The 19,653-nt window shown below is 37.6% G+C and overlaps 2 protein-coding genes across 4 annotated transcripts in view; one reads left to right on the top strand and one right to left on the bottom strand.

Annotated features, from left to right (window-relative positions):
- Positions 1 to 669: 669 nt before the first annotated feature.
- LOC127798368 (serine/arginine-rich splicing factor RS2Z32-like) lies at positions 670 to 5,769 on the bottom strand. Its single transcript, XM_052331892.1, has 7 exons — positions 5,657 to 5,769; positions 4,262 to 4,373; positions 3,511 to 3,550; positions 3,281 to 3,376; positions 2,628 to 2,824; positions 2,424 to 2,525; positions 670 to 1,347 (listed from the first exon to the last, which is right to left on the bottom strand). Exons 2-7 carry the CDS (start codon positions 4,366 to 4,368, stop codon positions 900 to 902), a joined length of 990 nt encoding a protein of 329 aa, XP_052187852.1. The 5' UTR covers positions 4,369 to 4,373; positions 5,657 to 5,769; the 3' UTR covers positions 670 to 899.
- Positions 5,770 to 8,877: 3,108 nt separating this feature from the next.
- The window catches only part of LOC127798366 (SAC3 family protein A), a 61,265-nt gene continuing 50,489 nt past the window's right edge, over positions 8,878 to 19,653 (top strand). For all 3 annotated transcript variants that reach the window (XM_052331891.1, XM_052331890.1, XM_052331889.1), the window contains exons 1-2: positions 8,878 to 9,268; positions 9,445 to 9,516. In XM_052331891.1, coding sequence (XP_052187851.1) covers positions 9,460 to 9,516 — 57 coding nt within the window. In that variant the 5' untranslated portion in view covers positions 8,878 to 9,268; positions 9,445 to 9,459. The remainder of the gene's footprint in view (positions 9,269 to 9,444; positions 9,517 to 19,653) is intronic.

Here is a 19,653-nt window from a genome sequence, read left to right as displayed (position 1 = left end):
ATATATTTTCTATAGAAACAATCAAACACTCTTAACTTTTCTATAAAAAATATATGTATAGTATAAATATTTAAAGATTATTTTCATGAAATTCATTTTTCAATAGAATGGGGTGATTTCTATTTAGATCATTACCTAAAATTAAATTCTAAGTAATACAATCAAACACACTTTAAAATGTGTAAGATATAAGCATGACAAAAATTAAGATGTTATAATAGAAGTAATACCGTAAAAATATTAAAATTAGAAATAAGATCAATAATATGTAACTTTTAGAGAAAATAAGATGTGACAAATACGTAAAAATACCATGAGAGAACAGGGTAGATAGATTGAAATAAATCTTTAACAAAAATGATAGAGAAAGACTATAAAAAAGAAAGAAAAAAAAAAACACCCTGAAAGCATGACTCGTGATTGTAAAAGATAAGAAATTATCGACCCTACCTACTGATATAAGGGTTCAGGGCCGTGTTGGTGGCAGTGGTACTTGCTTACGGGTGTAGCGGGGATGCCAATTATAGCTAAATCACTAAAACCTTTGGGCAAAAACAACGTACATGCACTGCATTGATCGTCTTCTGCAACTGCATGCAACAATGGGAGGAAGGTGAGCTCTAAATAGGGGCACTAAAGCACAACACAATGGCAAGAGACGCGAGATCAGACTATTCATAATGATGAGGCCCTCTTCCCCTGGCCATAGCATTCATTCCAAACAGACTCTCACACCTCATAATACATCAAACTCCAATCAGTCATTGCAGTGCAGAGCATAATTCTAAACAAAAATTTCAATTAAGATGTAACATCAGAGGTATTATCAATATGATATAAACCATAAAAGAGCATATCCTGGACAGTTTCCAGATAGAATGTTGTTGAGCCAGTCACTACTAAGCAGATTCACTGCCCGCCCTTGGAGAACCATGGTTATCATCGTCATCAACAGGGCTCCTATCATCTGCAGGTAGTGGGCTGGGTCTGCGATTCCGTCCGTTCTCTTCAATGGAGCTCATAGCCCTTGGACTGTCTCTTGCAGCATCACCGATAGGGCTCCTGCTACCGGCCTTGGGGCTGTCGCCATATTCAGACCCATTCCTGCTCCCGGCCTTGGGGCTGTCACCATAGTCAGACCCATTCGCATGCCTACGGTCGTCCCTTGGTGATAGGCTACCTCTCTCTCGTGGGCTTCTATCATCAGGCGTTGGACTGCGCTTCCTCCCTTTGGTTGCCGGTGGCGACACTTTATTCTGCTTTGGGCTCCTGCTGTGACGAGGGCTCCTAGATCTTCTATCCACGCGCTCGACACTCCTCTCCCTCTTTACAGGTGACCTAGATCGGCTGGAGAGAGAGTTTTTAGATCAAAGGCAAACGTGTCCATTAAAAAAGAAAAAAGCATGACAATGATGCAGCAAGTAAGAAATTTATATAAAAAATGGTATTGGGTTAACTGCATGTACATACGCGAAAATACTATCAATAAAGATAAGAATATAAAAATAAAACAATATGCCTCTCTGTCTCCCTTTTTTTCATAATTACACAACCCCACTGAATACAGTTACAGCTATTGTCTAGCAAGAGGTCAAAGTATGCAAAGAATTAATAAGAAACCAGCATGTGTGCTTCCAGCCCATAATAAAAATAAAAAAAATATTTTGCCTCTCTGTCTCCTTTTTTTTGTTGCTTGAAGAAAAGAAACGATAGTTGCAACACTAGGGGGGGATGATTGGAACTACATGTTACAGAACTTGTATGAAAGCCAATTCCACTCAGATGGCCAGGTGAAACACCAGGAAGCAAAATAAATTTGAGTAAGGATTCGGGCAAGCAGGGAAATGGATTTTCTTTTTTTCTTTTGCTGTGGAAAGGGGGAGAGGCAGGTGACACCAGATCTCACAGGCATCTCCTGTTTAAGAGTATAGGGTACTAATGCAGAACCACTATTTGAGCAAAATGGAAGAAAAACTTTACTTGTGTGGCATCCGGATTCATTCTTAAATGAAAAAACCACCAGAATTGAAATGCACAAAAATGTTGAGTGAAGCCAAAATGAAACATCTTAAATAACTAATTATCACTTCAAAAGTTTAAACAAAAAGAAAAATTAACACTTCGAAGAAAATGTCATTGGTGGTAGTGAGGACGGTCAGCTAAGCAATAACTAGTTGTCAAGATCACCTATCAACTTTACTTTCCGAAAGTTATTGGCATATATTTCATGTTTGGTTAATTATTGATGAATCCTCAATGTGGTACTTAAAAGTGACACCTAAATACAATTGTATCTGGAGTCCTAAGATTATAGATTCGCAAGACCATAAATCTAGAAGAACATATCAAAACTCACAAGAACACCGGTTTCCTGGTGATTAAAATAAAATCAAGCCCAAGGAAGAATGAGAAAAATGAAATACCTATAGCTGCGACTCCTGCTGAAGCTACGGCTACGGCTTCGGCTTCGGCTACGGCTTCTCCCACGTCGAGGAGATGGTGACCGAGAGTGGTTCCGCCCCCGTCTGCACCCAAAACCAATATTCGAGGCCAAAACAATGAAGAATGTCAGCAAGAATTATGTTTTCCAAAAAAGAAAGAACAAGAGAAAGTGGTTAACAAGGTGCCTCAGTTTCTTGGGACTGTTTTGACAATTCCTTTCTATATGGCCTCGTTCCCCACAGCGATAACACTTATTCTTCCAGTCCCCGGCCTTGCAATCTCGAGCCCAATGGCCATCAAGCCCACAATTAAAGCAGCGTCCAGTTCCTGGAGGAGGACCTCTGCCTAGATATTCACGAGATCCACCTGGACCACGTGGCACCTATATTGCAAGTCAAAAAATATTTGCAATTAAAAACACTAAATTCTTTCAATCATTGGAAATCAAGGTGGTTGTTAGAGCAGAAAGCTCACCAGTCCTATCATATTTGATACTCAATGGAAGAGCCTTAGTCATTAAAGCACAAAAAGATAAACTAAATGAAACAAGAGTGTACGATAACTTTGATATAGTTCAAAAAAAAAAAAAGAACATACTCAGCTTGGTTTATAGCCTCATAAAATAAATTTATGGTGAGAAGTACTCTAACATGTGCCAACAGTCTAACAAGTCATATTGTTTGCAAGTCAGTGACATGCCCAGACAAAGAACAAACCATACACAAAACACACCAGTTTATACCATATATAAAGACACAAAAATGGATCGGTTAAACAGTTCATCAAAATGTACAAAAGCAACAGAAGCGGCACATGACACAAATAAAATTTGACATACCCCCTTTGCAAATTCCACTACAATGCGACTCCCATCTACTTCTCGACCATTTAAGCTATATCTTGCATCATCAGCATCTCGAGAATCACTAAATTCCTATTGCAAGATGAAAAAAATACCAAGGGGAAACTCATGTTTGAATTTCAATATGATATCAGAACGAGCATACACCATAGACCACATTTTATACCAATACCAATAATGGAAAAGAAAAGGTAAGAATTACGTACAACGAAGGCAAACTCGCGCTTCATATCCACATCACGTACTCTGCGTAAATGGGTGCCAGAAACAGTAAGGCCATCATGTCAAAAGTACCGAAGGGTTGATACTTCGCCATTCAAAGATCAACTAAACACCACTTTTTGAGAGTGTTGCCATTTCCATCAAAAAAACACGCAATAACATTATAGAAAGAATCGCCAAAGTCCCCTATACACTGCAAGAATAGCGACCAATTCCACCAAGGGCACCCTCTCACCATAGACCTCCAATTTGGGCAAAAACCCAGAAACCTTCAGAAAGATCATCAAGTTAAATGACTGAGAGATGTGGAAGGGTGCAATTTTCTCTTACAGATGTTATAACGAAAAGTGAATCACAAGAAAGGCTTGGATAAGGCTTCACAGTCCCCTACACATCTCCATGTTGATAGAGCCACGACCAACACTCCCCGTCACAAACAAAAAAGTGGCATTCCAAATTGACTGATGTTACTGTCAATTGCATGAAATATATAGTGACTAAAGTTTGTCTGCAAGCATCTGCCCATATAGGCTCAGACAAGTGAGCATATGCTAATTATATTCAAATGGTGATTTTGGTATCATAAAGCCCATATGATAAACAATACCCAGATAATACTAACTATCAAAATTTATTGGTAGCAGGAAAGAAATCATATCAAAACATGGGTTTCAAAAATGTAAACCAGTACTGCAATACAAGCTTCTAATGTTAAATTGCAAACATTTTGATTACCTTCCATATCTGCTGAAGAGGTCCTCCAGATCACGTGATCTTGTCCGTGGAGCCAAGTGGCCGACATAGAGCCTTGTACCACCATAGCGGTCATCATAACGAGGCATCTTTCCTGAAAAAAACTTGGCTTCCGTTAGCAAGTGCTACCTTTACTGTTGAACATGAAAGCCTTGGCTTCACCAGAAAGCAGTTCATTAATTATTCTTCCAAACAATGACTTAATGGTAAATGCCAGCACATTAATTATAGTATTGTACTTTACTGACAGGATAGCGAAATTTCTTAAAAGACACCATCATGTAATGGATATAATATCAAATTAGCGTTTATAAAGCCTCTTCACCTTAATATATTTTACAAAACCACCATATCCATTTCTTGCATACAAGCACCTCGTAGAGCATCACGGAATAAACCAATTATAAGGACCCATAACTTATCGGACAACTAAGAATTGCTAGGATTTATTTGATACACTACAACACTTAGAAGGTAAACCAGATACATGGGTAAGTATTGCATGTGTACTGTTGAACTCCTGGACCATTGAACTATATCATTCCCGTTCATCTACGGGGTCATGCCGAAAAGTTCCCCCCCCCCCCCCCCCCCCCCCGGCGAAGGAAGACATAAAGTAAATGCAAGATCTTTGGGAATCATTTCAATGATCATCTTCCCAAACTGACCAATATTCTCGTCACCCGAAACTAACTTTATTTTTAGTCAGCGAGAAGTCATTCTCTTCCAGCCAAAGCCACTGGAATCTTGACTACTGAATTATCAAAACCAGAAGCCAACAAAAAGAGACAATTTCACGACAAATGCAATTGGGTTCTTCAAGAAATGACCTTTAGCCCAACCCAATCGTAGCAATCCATAGTGAATATTACTCAGAGAGAGTTATTGCTTTAGTCTGTGAATCATAAATAAATAAATAAAACAAAAACCAGCGCTGGCTTTTGACGAGGGAAAAGGAGCGAGAAAACGAAGAAAATTAATTGATTCCAGTCAGAAACAGCAAGGAAAACAAGATGTGGTGAAACATGTGAGGAAAAGTTTCTGGTCCCGACATCACTTCTCGTAATTCCTCGGCGCTTGTCAAAATTTTCTTGTAACTGAAAACAATTTTCCTCCTCACTCTCTTCCTAGTCTTTTCCTCTTAGCAGTTCCATGTGCCAGACAAAACTTATAAAACAAACAAAAAAACTAAAAAAAATGGCTAAAACGCCAGACAGAACACAATAATGAAAAGAAACAGGCAAAGATAGATATATAGTCGGCAGAGAAGGAGCGTACAAACCTCTCCTATAATCGATGGCAACAAACCCTAGAAAATCCAGTACCAACGGGAAAGATAAATCGGCGTCGAGAGAGAGAGAGGGAGAGAGACGTTACCTGGAGTGCGAAAGCTTGTGAGAAAATGGAAACCCTAGATCTGGTTCGAAGAGCAAGAGGGACAACTCTGTCTACCTTGGTTCCTTTATATGGGCGGGCGATTAATAATTTAGCCCTACGCAAGAGAACGAGAGTCGAGAAATCCAACAACGTGGGGCTGCGATGGGCTTGCAAGGCTACGACTACGAGGCCCATAACCATTCTATGATTTTACCAGTCCAATAATAATTCTATTATTTCATTTATTAAAATGAATATGGACGATTTTTTTTTTTTAATTATAGAGTATCGTGTTATTTGTACATAAGCTCATTTACAAGTAAGTTTATAAGTAAGGTGAAAAAACTATTTTGTCCCCTTTCTCTTATCTTAATGACCATTTTAACCATTTTAACGATGGAAATGAATACCTCGGAACGTAAATATCTAAGGAGAAAAGTATGTCATTGACGAGTGTTTTGAAACAGGATTTCTGACACTCAAAACAGTCGGAACATAGTCAATTTTTCAATACAGCTAATTTCAGCCTGAAAAATCGAATGATCATAAATAATGTAATACTCGAGATTTTTAGACTCAGATACTTGAGAAAATATGATATTTCAAGAGATTGTGGAAATTTGAAGATAAAGTTTTGTTTCTAAGACAGGGGCAAATTTGTAAATATTAAAATTCAGGTAAAAGTGTAATTTATTTTAAAATTATGGATATCAACGTAATTAAACATTTATTCAGGGACTAAATTGCAATTAAAAATTGACCCCGTTACCAAGTTGAAAATAGTCTAAATACAATTACTTGAAAAGTTTGGGTCAAAATATAATTATTGAAATTTCATGACTGGATCATTATAGTAACGAATTGAGCCAACTAACTATTAGAAGTCATAATGAGGCACGCAAATCAAAGCATGAGATGGCAGGGCAAATGTGTAAATAACTAAGAAGGTGTGTACGTAAGTTTACATTTCAATCCAACTTTGAATTTCAAACATCATTAAATCCACATTTGAATCACTTTGAAGTTTAAGACTTAGCCTCCAAGTTTGCTTATCTTTTAAGCTAAGGACATGTGGCAAGCACTCGTGATAATACATAATGACTTCCTTGAGGTGGTGGATAAGACTCATAATGATCTCGCAAGGTGGCAACGCGTAATTAGCTATAGAAGTTTGCTTAGCTTCCAAGTTTGTTTAGTTTTAAAGTTTGAGACATGTATCAAGCACTCATTTTGGCACTTGGAGATAGGAGATGAAACCTCGTGATGACTTTAAGGATGATATTTGATTTGGATAAGAGTTGGCAATGTTTGATATGATTATTACATAATCCTAACACTATAAATAGGGTGTTCATGGCTAAGGGTTTTCTCATTCAAAGTTGTGATAAATTTATGCTGGACGAGAGTGATTCAAGCTTAGTGAATAGAGGGCTTTTGTTCCCAGAGAAGAATAAGGGCATGTGAAGAGGTGGTTTGGTCAAATGATTTTAAGATTTGTACGAATTTCGAGGAATCCTGAATTAAGTTAAAGTTGAGACTCATATGCTCCAAATCATGTTTTTGTTTCTCTTATGTGAGACTCCAATACTTAAACTTCTATTTTTGTGTAAAGCGCCTATTATATGAAACGTGTTTTGTATAACATTCATATACGCAAAATCTTATTGTTCTTTTACGTGGAATCATGTTGTATATATGAAATGTGTTTTCTTATAAATATATGCCATTGGTTTTCAATTGTTGCATTTATAAAATTCGTGTAGCCATACTATTGTACATATCTATTGTTGTTCGAGGGCAAAAGTCAATATATCCATCAAGAGGCATTGTGTATGCACTATCGAGAAAGCTCTAATGGGGAAAGACCGTGAGCTTAAGGGACAACGGATGTGGTATTTGCATGAGTTTTATGAGGTTAGACCGAGGTGACATGGTTAGGGACCTCTCAATAGGCGTTATACGTACGCCATTGAAAAAGTTCTCGTTGGAATAGGCTAACGTGTTCACGAGGTTCTTCAAAATAGTTCTTGTTGTTTCCTCGTACGTTTTATACCTGTTCATGCATTGTTATAAACTGTTTTTGAGTTCTCATTAGAAGGTTCATATTTTAATTGAACTATGTCCCTTAAATATTTAAACGTTTAAAGTTCGGCAAACGGCTCTAAAGAAAAGTATATGGCTAAATGATAAGCTCGTGTTGCTGTTGATAGCATGTTTAGAATGTCTCTATGTATGTATGAGAAATTCAAATTATGCGAACCTCAGTATGTTTTCGATCTTGTTTAAGACGCTCAATTATTACTTCAAAAGATGATGTCCATGTAATATATATTATAGACGTCTTGAACAGTTTATTACATGATCAATAAAAACATTATGGTTGTGTTCTATATCAGGTTTAATATAGTTTTTGTATTCGTAATTATATCACTTGTCTTGACTATTTGTTTATTGAGTTTGCTAGGTTAAGAATGTGAAATTGAGATTTATGAGAATTGTATGTCGTATATTGATGGTTGCGATGTGAAAAAAAAAAAGATTTCCTGAAATTTTGAGTTATGACACATCAAAAAAATTTGGGATGTTGCATTTATCCATTCCAAATTATTGTTGAATACATGTCCATGTGTCTGTTGCTGGTAAAAGTATCTAGTTTTTTATGAACTTATTTCATGATTATACTTTAAATAAATTATTCATATTTACCATGACTTAATTAATGACTTATTTATTAATTATTTCATATTATTAAACTTTGAGATATTGTTATACCCATTATTTTGCTTTATCGTTAAGGATTTAACTATAATGGATTTCAGGTTTAGTCATTTATGTAAAGATTTCTTATAATTTAAAAACATTTTTAGAGATTATTCTTATTTATTGGATATTTTTTATGCGAGTTATGATGTTAATTAAATTTTAATTGACTCAACTAATTATTATTTTAATTACATAAATACAATTTTAAATTTCAAAATATTTTAATTAAAAAGTATATTTATAAAATAAAATGTAGTTTTCTTTTAGTGTGTGTATATATCGATATAATACACAAAGTATGTCTTATTTGAATTATATATTGCATAAATCTATATACATATAACATATTATGCGCGTGCGTGTGTGTGTGTGTGACCGCACGTGTATTTATAAATAAAAAAAATAGGGCCGAGTTTATATATGTATTTATAAATAAAAGAATAGGGCGAATAAGAATAGGCCCAATCCGACGGTCATAAGTCACAAACCCACCAACAAAGACTTCTCGGTTGGATCTTCTTCTTCTTCTTCTTCAATCTCCCAAAAGGAAAACACCATCCAAGCCCATATCCATCGCTGTTCCTTCCTGCGTTGTTGTTTTCTCACCTTCTTCACCTCTATCTCTCTCTTGATCGACCGATAGATTGGACTGCACTTGTTTGCGATTTCTGCTTTCTTGTATTCAGAACACATATACGCACGCTGTTTTTGTTTTTCTTTTCTTTTTGCATACTATTTTGTTTTGGTTCTTTGTGATCTCAAATTGTTGTGTTTCGATTTGTTGATTCCGCGGCAAGTAATTGGTTGGTTTTCTGAGCATTCGGCCGTTCCGATTTGGGGGTTTCGAAGGTTAGAACGATTCCTACAGAGTCAATCGGGGTGTACGTTGTTTATTTCAATATCCCAAAATCGGAGAAAATCGTGGCTTTGTATTACTGCGTCATTAGGTTTTATTTGGGGGAGGGGGGGATGGATTAGGATGTTCCGTATTTTTGTACTGAATTTTTTCTCTTCCGATGAATTAGGATGCCAGTGAAACGATGAATCAAGGAGGTAGTACTAATACCGTAACTACACTAGAGCAAAATTCAGTTGAGGTAATTTCCTTAATCTGTGTGTGTATTCGTTTATGTAGGCAGCCGTCTGTCTATTTTTGACTGTATATGTCTTGCCCCCCTTTTTTACCTTCATGTATATGTCTACTGTGCTTTCTCAGTCGATATATGTATCTTTGATTGCTTTCAATAATATCTGATGTCGTATGCCCGTCTATCTCTGCTCCCATCGAATTTAACACTGGGACGCAGCATTAGATGCTGATTCTATGTTTCCCTTAAACAAACTCTCTCTCTCTATACATATATCATAGTTGTTAAAGGTGCACCTAGGCGCCAATTCAGCGCCTCGCTTTGCACGGTGAGGCGCCGAGGCGAGAGGCGCGCCATGAAACTTGGGTTTTAATTAAAACCTGGGCAGCCCAATTCCTCCTCTCTTCTCGATTCCAACATGTATACATTACAACATATTTACATTTCTTTAGTTTAAGTAAATGTCCACATTTTCTCTTTTATTTATATTTTATCTTTCATTTACTTTAATACATAAATGTAAATAAGAAAGTATCCCTCATTTGGATTCCATAAAAATATCTAAAAAATCAAAATCCATAACAATAAGAAAATAGAATTTTGGTTTTAGTACAAACTCGGGTTTTAGCGGTTTTACCACCCCCAAAATACATACCTACTATTTCTTGAAAAATTTATTAAAAATAATTTTAACAATAATGAATATTAACTATTAAAATATCGGGAGATAATTTTTCAAAATGAAAACATTTTCTTATATGTCTCCTTATAATGCGCTAATCTTCCAGACTTAAAAAAATAACATTTTTCAAAATGAAAACATTTTCTTGATTGTGGACTTGTAGTATTTATATGTTTGTTTAGAACTTTGCATGACGATTGGTACTTGTTTGAGTTTAAGACTTTAAGTTTGAATTTTGATGATGTTTATAGTTTAGAATTTGCATGATGAATGAATCAACTTTGATGTTGTTAGTTTAGAATTTGAAGATAATGAATCATTAATGATATGCATGTATTATTATTGATAATTTGATAGTTTTTTATGATTTTACAAGATTTTGGGTTTTTTTTTTTTTTCTAAAAGGTGCGCCTCGCTTCGCAAAGGCGCGTCTCGCCTTGCAAAGGTGCGCCTCGCGCCTCAGGCTCCAAGACCCTTTGCGCCTTGCACTTTTAAGAACTATGACATATATATATCTATCTACATATATATCTATTGTGATTGGGAGTGTCCTTTTAATGTATTTGAAATTCATACTTGTTAAACTAGGAGAACTGAGAGTCCAATTTCAATTGCCAAAACTCACACAAGCAGTCACCAAATACATACACAACAAAAATTGTAAAAGACAGAATTGAAAAGATGAGTTAAGAAAGATCAAACCACACAAGAAACATGCGGTATATCTTGGTTCAGACTGACGGAAATCGGCCCTACATCCAACTTTCTCCAATCCAGAGAGCAGTCCACTAGAATAAGAAATCAATACACAAGAGTCCCTCTCTTCTCGCATTCGTTTGTACAATCCTCTTACACGAGATTACAAAAGTTCTATTCACAGCCTTTCCTCTCTTTCACTGCAATCGTTTAACAACATGAAAATAGAATGATTGATCCCAAGCAATTGCCCTGTGCCCTCATAGTTATAGACATTTTGGGCGGACTAACTTAGGAGTACATAAGACATCACAGTCTCCAATATACCCCTACTACATTAGTTACTGTTAGACAAAACCCTAATTAACTAATTTGCCACTTGCATATCATAATCGACTCCATTGATTTCTTCCAAGTCTCCAAAGCTAAACTCGGGGAAAAGCGTAACAATTCTCCACCATTTTGCCTTGAGTGGAGAATAGACAAACAAAGGCTTGTCAACTGCTGTATGTGGGGGAAAATGAGGGCTAGAACCTGTTATCTCATTCTTAGAGTCAAGAGAGGAATTAGAAGCATGAGAATCATAGGAATTAGAGGCAATAGGTTCAATAGGTTATGCTAGTGTGTTGTCACAAGGTGATGCTGAGGATGCTCCCCCTTGAGAGCATACTAGTAGTGTAGGATCAAGAGGAAAGGCGTAAAGAAGAGGATCATTAGTTACTTCACGAGAAGCATGAGAGGGATAAAATGGGAGATTCTCATAGAAAGTGATATCGGTAGACAAAGAATTTGCGGTTGGTAGGGCTATGGCACTTGTATTCCTTTTGGGAGGGAGAATATCCAATAAAGATACACTTGTGAGCCTTGGGGTCTAATTTGGTCCGAGAGAGAGCATTATTGTGAACATACACAATGCATCCAAATACCTTAGGATCAATTGAAGATATATAGGGAGCATTTGGATATAGAGTACAAAGGGTGCTAAGGGGAGTTTGGAATTGCAAGGTTTTAGAAGGAAGATGGTTGATCGAATAAGCTGCTGTAAGGACCACTTCTCCCTAATAGAAATAAGGAAGATTGGTAGTAAACATCATAGCTCTAGCCACTTCTAGGAGATGTCTATTTTTCCTTTTAGACACCCCATTTTGTTAGGGTGTATATGGACAAGAGCTTTGATGAAAAATACCATATTTGGCCGAGCAGTTTGTGAAATCTCGAGAAAAATACTCTCGGCTATTGTTAGTTCGAGGGATTTGAATAGAAGTTTGGAACATATTCAAAATGAATTTGTGAAATCTTTGGAAAATGCTACTAGCTTCTGATTTTTCCTTCATTAGATACACCCAACAAGCTCTATAATGATTATCAATAAAGGTTATAAACCATCTAGAACTAGTGATATTAGGACATTTAGAAGGACCCCAAATATCACTATGTATAAAATGAAATGATTTTGAGGGCTTATATTGTTGATTAGAATGGTGTGATCTAGGCTATTTTGCAAGAGTGCTCTGTTCACATGAAAAAACTTGCTTTTATTGATGAAAATTTCAGAATACAAGGATTTTATATAAGGAAAGCTAAACGTATATGCCATAACAAGACTTTGGCATTGGTTGTCACATTTAGGAAAACTTTATTTGAAGAGGTATTTGGGAGATCCCCTGCCATATAGTAAAGGTCGTCCATTGCCTTAGTTACCAATCATTCTCCCCAATGCTTGATCCTAAAATAAGCAATAGGATAGGTAAAAGATTACACTATAGTTCATATCCTTGGTAATTGTACTAACTGATAGTAAATTGTGTTGTAAACCAGGAACATGTAGTACAAATTTGAGCCTTAGTTTCGAGATACATACTGTTCCAATTCCCAAGGCAGGGGAGGTTGTGCCATCAACCATAGATATATCAATATAGGAGTTACAAGGTGTATACTTAGTCATTAAACATTTAGAATTTGACATATAATCCAATGCACCAGTATCAACTATCCCCACATTTTTAGGAAGCCTCTTTGAAAATTGAAATTAAGGAATAGTGTTAAGAGTTACCTTGCAAGGCTATAGATGCTGTGGACTGAGGATTAGGTGAACTTGATTGGGTTGTACCTTGATTGAGCAGCCTGCATAAGGCTTGGATCTGATATTTGGATAGATTCAAACTTGGGCTGTTTTTGGTTTCATTGGACACATCTGCAACATAGGCTGATCTTATGGCTTCCTTACGGATTCGTGGCTTCCAATTTGCTGGTTTGCCATGGATCTTCTAGCAAGTCTCGTTTGTGTGGTAGGGTTGCTTTTCTTACAATGGTCACACCACATTTTTTCCCTCCCTTGATTTTTAGATAGAAAATCTTCCTATTTGATAGAGGCAAGGGTCGAATTTTGATGATTTAAAACAGGATCATTTAGGTGCTGGAGCATTACTTTACTTTATGCCTGCTTTCCTCCCTCCTTACTTATGCAAACACTTCTCTAAGGGATGGTAAGGGCTTTGTGCCCAATACCCTTCCCCTAACTTCATCCAAATCGGGGTTAAGGCCATGTAGAAAATTAAAGATACAATCCTTTTTGTTAGAATTTGCATTAGTTAAGTTGTTAAGTCTCGGTAGAGGGCTTTGTATGTAGTGGGAATAAATTTTGTATGTTTATATTTTATGTGTTTGAGATATAACGAAAATAACTTGCTGTAAGTTATTTTCGATAGTCCTTTATTTCCTTCTATTTGCAACTAAGTCCTTAGTTTGTAACCGCCTTTATCCCTTTTATAAATAGAGACGGATAGGTTCTCGGGTTTTTACACATCTTGTTTTAGCATTAATTTTTATTGTTTCATCTTGCACGGTCTCTAAAGAAGATTAAGAGAAAGCATTGCTTGGTCCTTGTATTCTCGGGAGGGGAGGCTATTGTTCATAGCCAAGAGTGTGTGAGAGGGAGTGCTGTATCCTATTGCTTTCTAGTGGATTCATCGGCAGTTTGGATGTAGGGCATTTTCATGCCTGAACCAGGATAAGTTCTCGCCTCTTTTAGTTTCTGTTATTGATCTTTTGATTTACTCTATTAATCTGTTTGTCTATTCCTGTCTTTATTGGGTAAGAGTTGGCTGTCAGGAGTGAGATTTCTTGTGTGTAATTGATCCAAGACTCAACAATTTGGTATCAGAGCTTAGGATTACTCACAATCACTTTGAAGATTCATCCAAGAACCTTAGAACAGGCTTAGAAACCCAAGAAAATGGCCCTGTTTGAATCTGCATCTAGATACGACATAGAAAAGTTTAATGGCTCAAATGATTTTTCTTTATGGAAAATAAAGATGTAGGACCTCCTCGGTAATCTTGGATTAAAGGAGGCGCTAAAAGAGGAATCAAGGGATAAAGAGAAAGTTGGGGATGGGGCTAAGATTCTCTTGGCAGAACAGAGAGCTGATATAGAAGAGAAGGCATTTAATACCCTGATTCTCAGTTTAGGAGATAAGGTATTAAGGGAAGTGTGTAAGATGACTACAACCTTAGAAATTTGAAAAAAATTGGATAGTCTCTACCTAACAAAAACTCTATCAAGTTGGTTATACCTAAAGACAAAATTCTTTACATTTAGAATGAAAGAAAATCAAAAGTTGCAAGATCATATAGATGAGTTTAATAAACTTTGCCTAGACTTAAAAAACATCAATGTTAAATATGATGATGAAGATAGGGCATTAGTTTTATTACACTCTTTGCCTTGGTCGTATGAGCACTTTGTTGATATTTTGCAACATGACAGGGATAAATAGTCTTTAGAAGATATAATAGGAGCCCCTAAATTCAAGAGACTTGAGGCATAACCAGGAAGAGAAATCTTCTAGTGGTGATGTTTCGACTGCTAGATCTAGGAGTTTTAAAAAGGATTCCAAAGAGAAAAATAAATCTAGATCTAAGTCAAGAAATGGAAGGAATCCTGTTAAGTGTTATCATTGCCAAAAAGAAGGGCATTTTAAAAGAAACTGTCCAAAGAGAAAGAAATATTTCAAGGAGAAAAATGTCTTGGATGGTGGAGCATTAGTTTGGGTATAATAGTTTTGATGCACTAACAGTGTGTGAGAACTCGGTAAAGGAAATGTGAATTATGGATTCTGGTTGCTCATTCCACATGACACCAAATAAACAATGGTTTGTTTATTTGGGGGCAAGGTTTTTCTAGGAAATGATCATGAGTGTAAGGTCCTAGGAGTAGGAGATGTAAGGCTTGAAATGCATGACAATACCTATAGGACCCTTCAAGCTGTAAGACACATCCCAGAATTAAAAAGAAACTTATCTCTCTTGGTTAAGTAACTAAGAATGGCTATAGTTTTAAGAGAGAGATACACTTAAGGTATCCAAAGGATCCCTAGTGTGTATGAAGGCTAGCCAGCAAAATGGGATATATGTTATGCAAGCTGCTGAGTTAAATGGGGAAGCAACAGTGGCAGGTGATAAGGTAGCCACAACTTCAAGATTGTGGCACCTTAAGATGGCTCACATTAGTGAGCTTGGCCTTAAAGAATTAGCCAAACAAGGGATGTTAAAAGGGGACCAAGTGGCTGGTTTAGGTAAGTGTGAATCCTGCATATATGGAAAGGCCACTAAGATAAAATTTAATAAAACAGCTATACACTCATCAAAGGGACCCCTAGACTATATTCATAGCGATTTATGGGGACCTGCCCAAACTGTCACTTATGGTGGAGCTAGGTATTCTTTTGTTCATAATTGATGATTTCTCAAGGATGGTATGGATTTATGTTTTGAAAACAAAAGAACATACTTTTGAGGCATTCAAAACATAGAAAACCATGATAGAGAACCAAAGGGGGAGGAAGATAAAGACCATTAGGACTGACAATGGCCTTGAATTCTATAACAAGGAGTTCACAAACCTATGTAAAGACAGTGGGATAGTTAGGTATTTGATTGCCTTAGGAAACGCTAGACAAAATGGCCTTGCTGAAATGATGAATAGGACACTCCTAGAGAGAGTTAGGTGTATGTTATTTCATGCAAATCTATCAAAGGCATTTTGGGGAGAGGTTGTAAACACTGCAACTTATGTCTTAAATAGGTCTCCTTCAGCAGCTATCGAATTTAAGACCCCTTATGAAAAATGGATAGGTCATAAACCTAACCTAAAACACCTAAGGGTATTTGGGTGTATTGCATATGCCCGTGTAAAACAAGAAAAGCTGGAACCTAGGGCATAGAAATGTATTTTCATAGGATATCTAGCCGGGGTAAAAGGGTATAAACTATGGAGTCTAGAACTTGAAAACCAAAGGATTATAGTTACAAGAGATGTCATCTTTGATGAGAAATCAATAGCTAAGGGACTGCATGAAAAGGGTAGTGAGGAGCCAAAATCTACATTAGAAAATGTAGAAATAGAATGGCAGGAAAATATACCTAGTGCAGAAGCATTTGGCTTTCAAGCTAGGATTTGGGACATCAAGAAGATCTAGAGGAGCCCATAGCTGACCAAGACTTTGAGCCTCATGAAGAAAGAAAGGAGGGATCGGATGTAGAAGATGTTCCAGACCAGCATAGGTATAATGTTGCTCGGGACAAGCAGAAAAGGCAGCCTAAATGTCACGACCCCAAGGAACCCTAAGGATATATTAGTAATACATGTCATGTGTTTTCCTTATTAGTTGCATTAGTTGCATTTTATGTTGTTGTTGTTAGCATCTTCAATTGTAAGCCTATAAATAGGCTTGAGTAGTTAGAGAAAGGGAGCTTAATGAATGATTTGAATCTCAATTCCCTCTCTTAATACTCTCCCATGGCTATTCTCTCTCTCCCTCATTTCTGTTATGTTCTTCCTTGCCTCTTCTTTGCTCTATCTTCTTCGAACTCTTATCCAAATTCCTTCCTAGACCCTAGCTAAACCCTAGGGTCATGACAATTGGTATCAGAGCCAATTGTTCCTCGGCTGTGATTGTGGAGACTTTAATAGTTGAATTCAGATTCCGAGCAGCAAATTCCGACGGAGGTTGATTTTCGGAATTTGAAGCCTATTACAGAATCCAGAGCCAATCGTTCCTCGGCTGTGATTGTGGAGACTTTAATAGTTGAATTCAGATTCGAAGCAGCAAATTCCGATGGAGGTTGATTTTCGGAATTTGAAGCCTATTACAGAATCCGGTAGTAGCATGCGAGTTAGATGCTAGGCTGCGGAATCTAATCGAGGCTGCTTCGTGAGTTTCAGTGCCGAAACTAGGGTGAAGTTGGAAGAGGAAGTAACGATCGCTGATCATCGGAGTGCGGTTCAGTCTAGGGAAATTTTCAGCTGACTTGACTTGATTAAGTTAATCAAGTCCAAAATTGGAGGCGAAGCGGATCTAGATCTCGGTGGATCTAAGTGAAGTCGAGTTCAGCAATTGTGAGCCAAGGCAGAGATAAGTGAAATTTCGGTGATTACGGAGCAAGTGGACGATGATTGGGCGAGTAGTTAAGACATGGCGTGGAAGTAGGTCTAGCGGTCTTAAGTTTGTAGTGATGACAAGCAGACGCAAGTGAGTCTGACAATCGGCAAAACCGTAGCGTTAGGTTCGGAAATTGAAGGCTATCTTGGCTACGAACGCAAAGCCAGAGGGCGACTGTGAGAAACAAGTTCTTGCGGACTGTAGGATCTAATTGATAATTCAATTGCGGATTAAAGGTACTGAATTCGGAAGAATCGGAAGCAGAGCTGATTAAGCTTTGGCTGTCGCAATTTCGAAGGAAATAGATTGGTAATTTCAATTGAAATTCAGATCTAGGTCACTGCATGTGATCGAGTTGTGAAGGAAGGCGCGATTGGAAACGGTCCAGAGGAGAATTCTGCGAGCGATTTTATGGGCTGTAGCAGAATCGACCAGCATAGGAGGCAAATTTGTAGTTGAACCAGGTTCGAAAATAGTAGACGAAGCAGATTTTTAGAAGGCGAAATTGTAGTAGCTAATTCTCAGCTACTGCATCGTTACTCAAGCTTCGTGGCTCGGAATTGGGATGGTCAAACCACCGCAAGTGACGATATGGATTGAGCAATGATTCTTGAAATTCTGGCAAATTCAATAAGTACAACGAAGAAGAATCAGACCTGAAGATTGTTCTTGGTGGAGATTAAGGTGGTTATTAGCAGTGTACGATTCAATTTTTGAAGGAGACTCTGGAAGCCGATCGATTCTTGATTGTTGCATTTCAGATCAAGTGATTATCGAAGGCAACAACAACAGCTGAATTTTGGAGGTTGTGTCTGAATCAGAGATTAAGGAAGATTGTACAGAACACAACAACCTATGGAAAATCAATTTTATGAGGCTGTTGATCATTTGAAGCTAGGGAATATAAGGTAACGCAGAACGCAATGACCCACAGTTGGGAGGATAATGCGGCCAGCAAAGCAAACATGTGTTGGGGACTAGCTGCCTCTCAAAAAAGAGTGTAGAGAGACTTGGAGAGGCATCGGAAGATGATGGAGCAACATGGCCAGCGGATCAACAACATGTTCAACATGCTGTCACCGGATTTTCCTCCTCGGGCAGTTGCTGATCCAATTCTGCCCAAACATGGCACCCTCCCTATGACCTATGGCTTGCAAGAGACAGAGGAACTGCCAGCCTTGAAACCGGAAATTTAGGTAAGAGGTTCATCTTCCCTCACTCCTCATCATGCCCCAATGCCTAGAGAAGGGAAGGTCAGGGAGACTAATCTTGCTGAAAATTTACAAGACCAATTTGGGAAGAAGAAGAACATGATTAAGGTGACTGAGGAGTTCAACAAATTAAGTCAGGAGGGATCAGTGACAGATTATTGGGATAGATTTGAGGAGTTAAGGTCCCTATTGTGGAGTGATAAGCTAGCTCTGACGGAGCACTATTTTGTATCAAGATTTGTTAGTGGGTTGAAAGACAAACTGAGGTTAATGGTCAAAATGATGATGCAACCGTGAAAGAGGTGGTCGAAAAAGCAAGGTTGTAGGAACTCACCTTGGAAGCCATCTTTAGGAAGCATGGGCTGTAGCCTAATGAATCTACGGAGAGCAGCAAATAGATTGAAGGAGCTTGCCTCTAAGGCTGGAAATTATGACTAGCAAGAATCTAAGGCAAATTTGGAGCTGGACTGGCCAATTATAACTGAAAACTCCAGCAATAGAAAGAGATCGGACAAGGATATTAGCGAAAATCACAGCTTATATTTGCAGGAAGCTGATGGAGTAGCTTCGGAAGATGAGGATGACATTGCTGATCGGTTCCATGCCAATGATGAAAGACAGCCACGCAATGAGGACTTGGACCAAAGGAAGAAGCAGGAGGCTGAGGACTTGCATAATCTTGTAGCTGTTGTGAGTGGTAGTCTTGCTGTTACTTCGAGGGTGCTTTAATTAAAGTGAATGGGCATTGGAGTACAATTCAAGGTTGGTTAGAGATTAACGGAGGCTGCTTGTGCTTGGAAGGAATTTTTGTTGAGGGGAACAAAACTCTTGCTGTTTTGTTTATTCCTCTTTCAGTTGGAGAGTTGCAACGCCGAATCAGATTTTGGCCTGCAACGAAGTTGGAATTCCTTTCTATGATTGGAAATGATATGGTTGCAGCTATAATGGATCAATTGGAACCATTCTCATTGGGAATCAGAATGAGGGGGATTGCTGGACTTGCTGTTGCAGCAAGTCATAGTATTGATGTTTTTGAAGAAAAAGACACAAAAAGGCAAAAGAAAAGGAAGATATGAGATAAGCACAAGAAAATGTGAAGAAGAAATCAGATTGCT

This window comes from Diospyros lotus, chromosome 3, assembly GCF_014633365.1.
Source record: "Diospyros lotus cultivar Yz01 chromosome 3, ASM1463336v1, whole genome shotgun sequence".
In the NCBI taxonomy this organism is placed as follows: domain Eukaryota; kingdom Viridiplantae; phylum Streptophyta; class Magnoliopsida; order Ericales; family Ebenaceae; genus Diospyros; species Diospyros lotus.
Note: the sequence above shows the minus strand (reverse complement) of the source record. Positions and strands in the feature narration are given on the sequence as shown.

What these genes read in the sequence shown, in the direction of transcription:
- LOC127798368 (XM_052331892.1), bottom strand. Translation starts at nt 4,368, where the DNA reads ATGCCTCGTTATGATGACCGCTATGGTGGTACAAGGCTCTATGTCGGC. An exon ending in CTCTTCAGCAGATATGGAAG is followed by an intron (nt 3,551 to 4,261) that starts GTAATCAAAATG and finishes CCATTTACGCAG; the next exon opens with AGTACGTGATGTGGATATGA. An exon ending in AGCAGGAGTCGCAGCTATAG is followed by an intron (nt 1,348 to 2,423) that starts GTATTTCATTTT and finishes CTCTCTCTCCAG; the next exon opens with CCGATCTAGGTCACCTGTAA.